At 44.5% G+C, this 13,046-nt stretch overlaps 1 protein-coding gene across 1 annotated transcript in view; it reads right to left on the bottom strand.

Annotated features, from left to right (window-relative positions):
• Positions 1-12,826, bottom strand: part of LOC141153897 (cysteine-rich protein 2-like) — a 90,042-nt gene extending 77,216 nt beyond the window's left edge. The window contains exon 1 of the mRNA XM_073639146.1: positions 12,655-12,826. Coding sequence (XP_073495247.1) covers positions 12,655-12,697 — 43 coding nt within the window. The 5' untranslated portion in view covers positions 12,698-12,826. The remainder of the gene's footprint in view (positions 1-12,654) is intronic.
• Positions 12,827-13,046: the final 220 nt, after the last annotated feature.

Here is a 13,046-nt window from a genome sequence, read left to right as displayed (position 1 = left end):
AAAGTAGTAAAACTCATAAATTTGGTATCATAACATCTTTACTGACCCACAGAATAAAGTTTGTCATTTTTACAGCCCCGTGAATCCTATAAAATGAAACCCAAAACCTATGGCAGAACTACGGTTTTCCAATATATTATATAGTAAATTAAATGGTGCAATAAAAAAAAACTACAACCAAGCTAGCAAAAAAACAAAAGATATGGATATTTAAATGGAAATCTAAAAAAAAAAAAAAAAAAAAAAAAGTTTGGCTCAGATAGGAAAGGGGAAGAAAGAACAAAAAAATAATTTGGTGTGACAGGATCCACAGTGCAAAAAATATCAAAAAGTTTTGTTACATGTCGAAATATATGCAATTATTGTAAAAAAAAAAAAAAATAGGATTTGACGTTCTCCTGTGAGGATTTCTATTTATCTAAATTACACAGTAGTTCTGTAGGAGCTTAACAAATCGGTGCCAAAAACCACAGACATCCCCCCGCAGCGAATGTCAGCACGGCTATTTCAAGGCCGCTCTATAGATATAAAACTAAGAAGCAATTTTCAAGAACATGTGAGAAATAACCCTGTCAGTTGTCCAGTTCCAGAACATATAATATATATGCACACACATTTTTAGGACATTTTAGCCCAGTATTCACATAGGTGACCTGAGGACTCATTCACATTTTCCTCTCCCTCTTCTCTAGAAGGGAAAGACAGATGCTGGCATGAAAAAGTAGAACATGGTCGGTCTTTTCTCCATCCCCCCCCTTTACGACATCTGTCCACGTATCTCACTGATCTCCATGTGAATATCCAGCCGGAGCCAAAAAAGCAGAAGAGCGGACGGAGCTGTGATTATAACCAATTGAATGTGTAGGAAAAGTAAACACTTCCGAGCAAACTGACCAAGGAGAACCCTGGAGGTGCACCCTCTAAAGGCCAAATGTCTACTTAAATGCAGAATGTTCTGGTAGTGAAATGGTTAAAAGTGTTAAAACCCCACCCCATACACAGACTAATGTCGTCTCAAACCCTCCGATATTGACAGGTATGGGAGCCCCAGATATTGTATTTTAGGGTGAAACATCAATACAGCATTCACGATTTCGGACTGCCGATGGCAGAGCAGGTCACCCGAATGAGGATCGCCGTATGTCGAAGGATGGCGCACTGTCCTGTAAGGTACTGAGACATGAAAGCCTGTAAAAATTCAACTGGTCCCGAATTTTTACAACTTGTCTCAATACCCTTGCGGTAACCCCATTCACTTGGACTATGTAGTAGATTTATTGGAGCACTTTTTTTTGCAAAGGAAAAGCCAAAAAATAACAAAAACAGCATAAAAGTATGTTCACACATGGCGGGGTTTTTTTTGGCTGCGTTTTTTTTTTTTCTGCATTAAAAATGCTGCTTTTACAGTACCAGCAAAGTGAATGAGGTTTAAAAAAAAAACTCTTTTTTTACTTTTATTTCCTTCCATTTTATTTTTTTTTTATAAATCTGCAGCATGTCAATTCATTCAGTATTTTTCTCCCACTCTAATGAATAGGAGGGAAAAAAAGCAAGTAAATAAGCAAGAAAAACGCATGTATATTACACAGCGTTTTCCGGCATAAAAAAAAAATTAATTATCGCTACATGTGAACATACCCTTATTCTCCGTCACTGCCCCCCACCGATCTATGTTGAAATGGCTGCAGCGGTGAGGTCATGAATAAAGTAGGTGACCGCTGCAGCCAATAGTTGAGCCAAGTGATTGACATCATGAACACTGCAGTCTTCGCTGCAGCCTGTCATAGACCAAGAGACGCAGCAGAGAGGCAGCACCAGACCTGTACAGGGTAAGGTTTTTTGTTTTTTTTAACAAGGCATGGTCGTGGACTTTTGAGAGCAGAAAATCCCTTTAAAACTCAGCTGAATATTTTTTTTATTTTCCATAGGACGGGAAAGATACGCAGAGTCAGTTAACTGGATATTCCCAGGAGGATATACTACAGGCGAGCACTGATTCCTGGGACAGATGCTGCTTGTAGTGAGGCGGACAATCCTGACTGTATGAAAAGCCCCCTAACATATAGGGGGAACGGTCGTGTCAGTGCACATTATAGGCATTGCCCACGTAGTCACGTCGGTGAATATGGCCTGAATGCCCGCCACGCTGTCGTGTACCCGGTCGGCTCGGACCTGCACTGGAGCTGGAGCTGGATCCATACTTAGAATTCCTGAGATAAGATGAAACCTCACAGGGACGTGAGATGTACACAGCTCATTCTGTCTCATCCCACAGATCCGGCACTCACCGCTGCCGCGATTATATAAGGAGTGCACAAGTTTGCTTACTGCTTGTTGGCAAAAATGCAATCTGGGATAATAATAAATGTAGTATTATTGTATGTTGGTTAATCTGGATTAAACTACGGTATTATAACCAACCGTGCAAAGGTTAAACAGATGGGACAGATCCTAAAAGGGATTTTCTCATAAATAGGTAAAATAGCAAAGCAACTTTTCAATTTACCCCTTATTAAAAATGCTCTCCATTTTCAAGAACAGAAGGATTTTTAATTTTGTAGGTTACAGCTCATTGTCTATGTTACCGGCCACCACTGCAGTCTATCAGAAGTGGCCGGTCTCCAAGGTTCTCTCATGCACTTTATAATAGAACCTGAAAGGGGCTGCTCTGAAAACGGCCGGAGTGCCTCTGCGCTCCCCCGATGCTGCAGAGGAAACGCTTCCTCTCCTAACAGTATCAGAGGGAGAGCAGCACGACCATGCCAAACCGTCAATCTTCAGGAGCGGACCGCTCCCCGGCCTGCAGAAAGATGGGAGGCAGAGGAGCGCTGTGCTCCTGAAGAAAGAAGATGAGAGTAATCACTTAGAGGGGTAACATCAGAAAATGCTTTAGGCCTCATTCACACATCACATTTGTATGCCCAAACCAAGAGTGTCGCCAAAACCCAGAGTGCCGCCAAAACCCATTCATTCTGTCAATTATAGTTTTTTCTCTGCAAGTTCATCTCCTAGCTTTGGTATACAAACAATGATGCAAAAATACTGATGTGCGAATGAGGCCTTATACTACGTGGGTGTCCAGGAAAAAGCCTAAAGGCGCCCCATACACATCAGTCTAATGTTGGCAGTGCTCACCAATATCGACAGGTTCAGATGACACTTTAATGTGTATGGAGACACCACCAACTGATTGTCAGGGAAGATGTCGATCGGGCACATCTGATTTCGGCAGTCTGTTCGCATTGTTCGACCAGAGATAAAAAGCTAGCAGAGATAGTCAGTGTCTTTCTCATAGAGATAACAGGAGAGCTCGGGCCAAACAAGTGCTCCCGAGTATGGGAGAGTCAGCCAAGATGGCTGCCGGCCGAACGATCAGCCAAAGCATCTGGGGGGCTTTAGTATTTGAACACGGCGCCTCGGCTGGGCCCCTGACCTCCCAACTTTGAGCTGACATTGCAATAAAGTGATTAAATGGTGGTCAAGTAATTACTCCCACTCCTCATTGTTTGACTCCACTTCTGCACAGGCGCCTAATGAAACCAATGCTTGCAGAAATACAGGAAATTCTGCAGCTTGTCTCTGCACAAGCTGCTGAAAGCGTCCAGCACAGAAGTGAGGACAGACAATCAGCAGTTCATGCATTGTTTGCCCCCATCTTTGTCGCATGGATGTAGAGACTGCAATGTAATGAGATCTACACTGCTGGCATTGTCAGACATATTTTTGTAGATTTTTACCCCGGATTCCACAACAAAAATTTGCAACAATGCAAGTACGAGCTAGAGGACAGAGGACTACAAGATCTGGTCCCAAAGAAATCCACGCACATCTAAGGACATGTTTTATGGCAAAATATGGGTGAACACATGAGGACTTCACAACAGATTTGCAAGTATTTCCAAAATTAAAAACGTGAAAAAAAAACAAACAGTCTTCAACAAGACCTGTTACCTGCCATAAATATGTTCGCCTGGTGTAAAAGCCGCTGTGCTCCTGAATTCAGTGTTTTTCTTTTGTTCCCGCGCCTCTCCAATCCTGAAATATGGCCTCTTTTTCCCCTAGTCTATATAGCCAAGTGGGCGTGCTCTCCAGCTCTGTACTGTGGGTGTTGTCCTGTGGACCATGCACACTTGACTAATAAGGCTAGATTTATATACAGGGAAAAAAAAGAGGGCTATATCTCAGCAACAGAGAGGAGCAGGGACAAGAGAACAGAGGCTTTAACATCAGGCAAAAAATATTTATGGCAAGAAACCGGTCTTCTTTAGCTTCAGTTTGTTAAGGGTCTACAGTGCCTCTATGTCTTAAAGTGTAGGAGGTACGGTTTGTCCTTGAGATCGCCAGCTGTATGTGAGTCTTATAGGCCGGGCAATGTCCCCTGGGGAAAAACAGGTATGTAAATTTGCATTCTGCAACAAAAAAGAAAGAAGTCTCTAGTGCCACACACTGGAAGGACCTATCCTGTATGTCACGATATCATCCGTTAACGAGTTTTGCAGTAAGGCTTTCCTCACCATCTTGGGGTCCAGACTCGAGTTTCTGCTGCTGCTCTCAGTGTCTGTTATTCTCTGCAGTGCTGACGTCACATCGACAGCACTGCTGCCAATCACTGAGCTCATCGGCTCTGCCTGAATTCATGGCACCAACCACCGAGCTCACTTATTGTCTACAGCACTGTCTATTTGATGCTGTAGCACCCTGAGGATTCGGCTGCTACAGGGGTATTGCACCTCAACCCAGAGGTGTGATATTCCACTCCCGGGTAAGGAAGGAGTGTGGAACTGAGCTCAGATAGACTGCATGCACTACATACATCCCATTCCAGAGGAGCAGGCCGACGGTACTCCCACTTAGAAATGTGCAGGTACAACCGAGCCTGTTCCTGGCTGGAGTGGGAGGGGGGTGGTACATCCCATGTAGTGTAGGGGCAGATAGGGGGAGCAGTCTGGGTAGTGATAGGAGCTCATTGGGTGCTGGTCACCTGAGCTCACACATAGAGGGATATATAAGGAGGGCACCAACTTAGATCAGGGTCAGACGCTGAGAACAAGTCAGTTGGAGAGGAGAGAGAAGGAAACAGCAGCCCTGGAGAGAGAGAGAGGAGAAAGAAAGAGAAAGACCCAGAGGGGGAAGACTGAAGGGACCCAAGAACCCAAATTAGAACACCGGGTGAGGAGTCAGCAAGAGGGTACCGGAACCCAAGCTGGTGGGGGCAAAGACATTCCCCAGCCAGAGACCGGAGACCGTGGGCAGTGTCTGTCACGGTCACCCACCACATTCACCCCGAAGGCACACCACATGAAGGGTCAGGGAACCCAGGGCCAAGGGTGTCCCAAAAGAAGGCCCGAGGGAGCTGGACCTAGGTGAATCACTGGTGGGGACGGCTGAAGAAAGGACAGAGGGAGAGCTCAGGGCCACGCTTTGGACTTGTTTGGGGGTTGGCCGGATCCAGGACCTGGTGGACGCAGCACGGCTCGGGTGGTCACTAGCAGCTGGAGTGACCAGTACAACATCAGCAGTAAGTAAACACCCTTAACTGCACAACCCGAGTCTGTCTTCATTGCCGGCTGCATCGCACCACCACAACCCCCATCCTCTGCGCCTGTCCCCTCTGAGGCTATACCCCTCCCGTTGGGGGTTATCTCACCAAGCTGCGCATCCACCATCAGCCTCAGCGGACCCTGCAGCAGCGGCGGCCACAGTGACCGCATCACAACGGGTGGCGTAGTCGACACAAAAGAACTTTAGTAACATCTGTAAAGCTGCCACATAACACTGAGCTTGACGCCCTGGGCACGGGACCGGGTCACAGCCGCTCGGAGACTACAACCCCCCCCCCATCTGATCCGGTGCCGGGTATTCCCCTCAAAAAGGAATATGTCCCAGGGGGCGCGTCAATGCCAGCACTGCAGAGAGTAACAGACACCCGGGAGCAGCGGTGGAGACTGCGCTGGACCCAGGAGGGGTGAGGAAAGCAGAGTTGTTGTTTTTTTAAACAAACAAACTGTAGCCAGGGGAGAGGTGTTTTCCAAAATTGGGAAAAACCCAATAAAGCTATGTGCACATGGAGTATTGCTGAGTTCTCAGAGCAAACATTGGCTATTTGTACAATGAGTTTTTCAAGGAGTTTTAGGAGCACAAACTCCATGTTTTTGAGGAAGATTTGGAGAGTTTCTGCTCCAAAAATACTCTTTTTTATTTTATTCTTATTTTTATAGTTGGACACAGCGGGAGCAGACTTCTACTCTCAACATTGTCCCCTGCTGGTGCTGATCGCAGCACGGGCAGGGGACAATGATGAATGCAGCGTTCAGCACCCGGCGCTAGGGAACAGCGCTAACTGTACACTGATTCCCAGGCGCCGGTACGTGTCACACGGATGCGATATGCTAATTACACTTGGCTCCTGCTCTGCTGTGAGCTGAGTGTCAGTGCTTTGAACTCCGATCCTCTCGCATGAGAAGATCGCAGCACAGCTTCGGAGGAGACAGAGAAATGAATTTCTCCAGTTCTTCCATTGCTGGCGGGAATCGCATTGCACTCGGGTGATATCCGAGTGCAGTGCGATATTTCAAACGCACCCATAGACCATATGGGTGAATACGATCCGATTCAGGCATGAGAAAATAATTGCAGGTGTCAGCTGCATCATAGGGTAACATTGGGGAGAGTGCAATCCGATTTTTTAATCGGATTGCACTCGTCCAATTTCATCGAAAGTGGGAGCAAGCCCTAAGTCCTCCTTCACACGTTCTGATATTTCTGATACTGGAAAAAACCGTACCGGTGTTATCAGTGTCCATGTGTGCACCATCCATGTGACACGTACTACGCTGAGCGCAGCGTGAGCCAGCGACACAGATGAGCGTTGTCATTACGCCTGTGAATAGCGGTCACTTTACTGCTATTCACACTCACCGGAGCCAGATTCGGGGAACGTGGACTATATTGGAACATTTTTTTAATAAATTGGTGAAAGAGGCACTGTCTCTTGTTTGTTTATTTCTGTCTTTTTATGTTTTTCAGATATCCATTTCTGCATTACAATTGGATTCGGTGTATTAAGGCGGACCTGCATGGGATTTTCTTTTTTTTTTTTTTTTTTTTTTTTTTTTGCAATAAATTGGTGAACGAGGGATAGTGGGGGAGTCTCTATTCAAATAAAATGTTTTTTTTTCTGTGTGTGTGTTTTTATTTTTTATTACTGGGTTAGTAATGGGGGTGTCTGATAGTTGCGGTAACTACCATAACCCGATTGCCACCTCACCAGGGCAATGGGGGGGAAGAGCCGGGCAAAGCTCCAGAATTGGAGCACCTAATGTGATGTGCCAATTCTGGGGTGGCTGAGAGCTGGTATTTTTACCCCCTACCCTACTTTCCCAGCCTGATAATATCAGCTGACAGCTGTCTGCTTTACCTTGGCTGGTAATCAAAAATAGGGGGACCCACCCCCCCCTGCCATTTTTTATTTATTAGCTTAATACAAGCACAGTGACCAACACATGCAAGTCACTAATTATATATCTCACGGACATCTATCTATATCTTTGCACATCTAACAACTAAACATCTGTCATTTCTATTCTGCCTGCTGATCCGGATCTGTGTGTGCAAGTGTGAAAACTGTCGCCACACGTACTGGAAACACTGACTTGTGCAGGGAGCCTAAGGCCGCGTTTAGACAGCCATATAGGAAAAAGGGCCAATGGCGTCGGTAAATTGCAGACATGACTGGCTCTGTGCGGAGCTTCGTGTGCTCGTCCGCTTGGCGGACGGGTGCAGGAGCTGCCTTACACTGCATGCCTCAGTATCCTCAGTGAAATGGACCATAGCAGGGCACGCTTCGATTTTTTTTCTATCCAAACCATTGGTCTGAGTGAAAATCAGCCATATGCACTGGTACATTGGCTACAGTGGGTCCGAGGCACACATAGACATGTGATCTAAAAGGTAATGTCTCCTTGTGGCCTGTCATCTACCCAAATCAGATCTCTTGCTTTGCACTGAGGAGGGCAAACACCCCTAAACACATGTCTGCAAACAGAGATTCTGGTTTGGCTTTTATTCAAAGTCGTGTGTTAAGGCTCTTTAAAGGGTCAATATTAACTTTTAGCATTGTTACTTGCAGTAGGTGGCGCTAGAGTTCAAGTCCTCATACTCTCTGAAGAGGCAATTTACACACACAGACAGTACACGGACCAATTATACTACACTCGTCTGAACGAGCCTTAATAGGCACATACATATGCCCTGACTACCATGGCAAACCATCAGTACTAGGCGCCAAGCCTCACCACTTAGATGCCGCGGTCAGCACTGTCAACTAGGGGGTTAAACATCCGGGGTTGGGGTTCTCTCTGATCCTAGTTGTTATGTGTTGGCTGTATAACACAGATGTCACCTGCAAGCAGGGCTGTGGAGTTGGAGTCGTGGAGTCTGAGTCCATTTTGGTGGAGTCGGAGTCGGTATAAAATGGAACTCCAACTCCTAAAATATATAATAAATTGGGTACAGTAGGACAATGCAGTTTGTGGGGAATATTTTTTCATAAGAATTTGGGAAAGTTATGAAATGTCCTATAAATGTCTGTCCTACTCCTGATCTAAGGGTCTAGACTTTTAGCTGAGATGAATCTGTGCTACAGTCAATTTATCACTTAGACAGGAGCCGTGTATGAGGGAGTCGGAGTCATGGAGTCGGAGGTTTGGCTTACCGACTCCACAGCCCTGCCTGCAAGTGACTCAAACGGGTTCTCTGCCCAAATTATAAATGTCCAAGAGGGGAGCCATGCTGTTAATAAAAAAAGGTTTATTCACCCCCGCACTCCGCTACTGCTGTTGTGGTCTGTGCGCTGGTTGCCTGCCCCTGACCCTGCAAGCAAACAACATCTACAGTTTCTGGCCCGGCAGAGACCAACGGAGCATCAGTGCTGGAACAGGGAGCAGAGTATGGGGGTGAGCAGGCCCTGTTTTACCAGTATGGATCCTTTGTGGCACATTTACCATTAGGGAGGAGAACCCACTTACTGGGTAGAATAATACAATGCTTGTCAAGTACTGTTACAAAATAACTCCCTGAAACCCCCAAAAATGTTCTTTAGGGCTCATGCAGACGTCCGTGAGATACGGTTCGAGCACGGACCGGTCACAGATCTCCTCACCCGAATTCAGCGGCCTCGTAGGCATTTATGAGGTTGAGGAGTTCGGCTCAGGAGACCCATGGCATTGGCCGTCTGTGCTCGGACGCCTGCATGAGCCCTAACTGTGAAATACCGGCAATGTTACCCTGATTTCTCCACATTCACTTTTTTAAATAAACTTCCACTGCCTCAATCATTTTGCAGCAGCCACAAAGCTGCTTCTGATTTTCCTATGATTCGCCTGTGGCAGAGTAGCCCCTGCTAAATTGGATTTGCAAAAAAAATCTAATATGTAGCCCTGCCCTTACGGCAAGTACAAAGGACGCCATTGAAGTCTGCACCCTATATGTTTATTCTAATAAGTGCGTCTGGCAATGGACAAGGACGCGACACAAGTAGACAGCACCATGAAGGCACATTCATCAAGGGAAACGAGCCAGGAAACGGCCGTAGCCGGCATTAGAAAAATGGGGCAAGTTAGGTTACAATCACATTGCATTCGAGGAAATTTCCTGCTGTACAAACCTAACATAAAACCATAATGATAAAACACTCATAACAAAAAAGACATTTCTAAAGTCCTTTCATACAAAACCCTACGAGTTAAAACAGTTTTTGATGAACATATCGGTCTAATATGTCCAGTATTTGTCCCTATTCTCATCTTCTGTAAATTGACATCCACTCTTTTTAAGTGGGTAGTTCCTCCTCTAACAGCATTCTGCCAGCACGATAGGTGCTGGAACTCACTTGCTACCCATTGTCCAATAGTTCCAAACTGAAAACTCTGTTTTGCCTGTGTGCTGTTTGACAGACAGGAGAGCATGAGAAAAGGGACAAAGATCGGCGCCCACAAACCTCCGCTCCTGCTTCTCGCTCCCTGTAATCTGTTCCTGCTTCTCTGCTGCTACAGACAGATAATACTTTACAACAGACAGTAGTCAGCCCTTTAGAGTGACTTTTTTTGTGTTAATGAGACAATGTAACCTTAGAATAATGGAATTTGCAGATTATCTATTATACAGACTAGTTAGAATCATGGTCCCCAACCTTTCTTACCTTGAGGGCCACATTCAGCTCTGAGAAAAGGTTGTGAGCCTCATTTTATGTGAAGAAATCGTATAGACACCACATAGCCAATAGAAAACAACTGAAATAAGAGGTAAGAGGGTGCTCCCTGACTTATTCTTCAGCTGCCACAGTCCACACTGAGCTTAACATATCCAGGGGGTTAAGATGCCGGGATCGGAATTAACTCTGGTCCCAGCAGCTGCCTGTGGGTGCCGACTGTGTAAAACAGCCAAAACCCACTTCTGAGCGCCCTCCACACACAGGATGCTAACAATGATGGATAATGTATAGCTGTCACTGGTCATTAAAGGAGTATTCTGGTTCTTCTCACTCCCGTATTGTGACGTCTACACTTGCCTAACAGGATGAATGCACTATCCGCAGGCGTCATTCAGCCGTCATAATAAATAGGGGAGGGTACAACAGACGTGGTGCACCCCTCATCTCCATAGTGTTATTGAGGGACTACGTGGAGGAGGGTAGTTTTGGGAAAGCAATCAGGAGTCATGTGTGTGCATTTTGCATAGTGAGAAGCAGAGGAGTATGCAGGTGGAAGTACGCGTCCGGTAAATGGCTATACACTATCTGCGTCTGCAACCAATCACTGAGCTCAGCGGTTCTGCCTGAATTGATGGCACGGGTCACTGAGCTCACTGATTGGCTGCAGTGCTGTCGATGTGATGTTAGCGCCACAGACAATATCAGATACTGGGAGCAGAGGTGGAGATTCAGCGCTGGACCTGGGGAGAGTGATTAAAGCAAATATGGTTATTTAAAAAACAAACTGCAGCCGGGGTACAGAGGTTTTTCCAAAACTGGAGAAGTCCTTTTAGGTACGACTTTTGATAAGTAGTAGAATAGAAGCGAGTACACTAAGTAAATTACATCATTTTTCATATCGTGGGAAAGTACGAATTGCAAATAATACAATAAAAAAAATAGCATAAAAATACAAAAACTGCGCCAAGCTACACGACTGGCACTAGACAAGCGCAAGGACTGCCGAGGGCACAACTACTACATAGAAAATAATAAGTAAAGCGGAAGCGTCTGTTCCGCTCACTACAATTAACTTTATTAGCCTATTCATTTAGCTTTTATGGTGAATATATCTATTGTAGTGACTCGCATCCCTCGTATTAACCTGCCTGTTTATATGTCTGGAAGACAAATCCCTTCGCTAGGATCCTGGCGTGGCTTGGGTGCCGCACAGAATTTCCAGACACGCCCGGCTCCTGTGTATGCCAAAACTTCTGAAGGATCCTATAAGGCTGGAATCATTTATAATTAGGGTGATCAAAGATTTTTATATTGCAAAAAATATATATAATTATTATTTTTATTTAATTATTAATCTATATATTTTTGTTACTAATATATCTAATAATGCAATTACTCCTATATTACATATTATAACGATGCCCATTTGCAGTAGCATATGGCCCATCATCCCCATTTACATGATCTAATTATCACAAGTGATCCTGATAATTTTTTTAAGCATATTTATATATTTTTTGTAACTAAAAAAAAAAAAAAATCAAAACATGATTATTAAATATGCTAAAAATATAATAAATCTCTCTAATAAAATATGATAGGAAAAAAAATATTATATATTAATAAATAAAATATATTTTAAACAACTCCTAAAATATGAAACTTTATAAAAGATGCCCCCTTACAGAGGCATCTACCTCCACCATGGTTTATAGTTATGGTGTAATTACATACATATACACACACATATATATATATATATATATATATATATATATATAAAAAGTTAATTAAATGACTCCTAGAATATTTATTATTATTCATTCATTTACATTGCCGTTTTCCCCCCTCCATTGCCATTTACATGATTTATAATTATGGTGAAAATATATTAGATTGCAAAAAAAAGAGAAATTATAAAAAAAAATATATATATATATATATATATATATATATATATATATATATATATATATATATATATATAACATATGCAAAAATAGATAAATTAATACAAAAAATAATTGACTGACTTGTAGATTAGTATATTATAAGTGCCCTTTACAGTGACGTCTACGCCGCCATCGCCATTCACACGATCTATATCGCCAAGCGATCCTGAGTTTTGCAGCATATTTTACCATTGTATTTTCCTTTTTCGCTCTTTTAGGGGGTTTAGGCGCTGTACATGGTGCCAAGTTACCAGGGCTGGCATGGAGATGGATGCCAGGTGCAGCATCCTGCACTCAGTAACCAGCAGCAATGGAGGCAAAGCATAGTGAGATGGCAATGATTGTCAGCAGTGGTGCCAGGTGCAGGGCTCGGGGTGTGCAGCCCTGGCACTGTGGCAGTGTCACACCCTGCATACATCCCTCTACATTGTGTGCCAGCTGCACTCGTGTCATCACTAGCAGGTGGCAGTGGAGTCAGAAATGGCGCCTTACCGAAGTACACGGTCTTGTCACACTTCGGGCACTTGGATGCCATGCTGGTGGAGACGCGTCCTTTGTGGCACAGGCTCCGGGTGCCGAGCTGCTAATGCCTCTAGCTGTCTCCCACGTTCTGGGCAGACGTCAGTGGGCTGCTCCTCCTGTCACTCCAGCCTCCTCCATGTCTCTCAGCCTCCTATTGGCACCAGGCAGACGGCGGTCCCGCCCGCCATTATCTCCTCTCTGCTACTTCACAGGCTACCGTCTGTCAAAATGCCATTTTCTGCAGATGTGAATCAAAATGAGAGGCTCAATTTACACATAAGGGCGAAAAATACAAAACTCTTTCATTTGAATACATTTTACGGTTCTGTCATCTTTTTATTTCTCGTTCCTCCATAGCATCG

Source organism: Phyllobates terribilis, unplaced genomic scaffold (genome assembly GCF_046119375.1).
Source record: "Phyllobates terribilis strain yellow unplaced genomic scaffold, ASM4611937v1 Scaffold_7__3_contigs__length_470593459, whole genome shotgun sequence".
Taxonomy (NCBI): domain Eukaryota; kingdom Metazoa; phylum Chordata; class Amphibia; order Anura; family Dendrobatidae; genus Phyllobates; species Phyllobates terribilis.
Note: the sequence above shows the minus strand (reverse complement) of the source record. Positions and strands in the feature narration are given on the sequence as shown.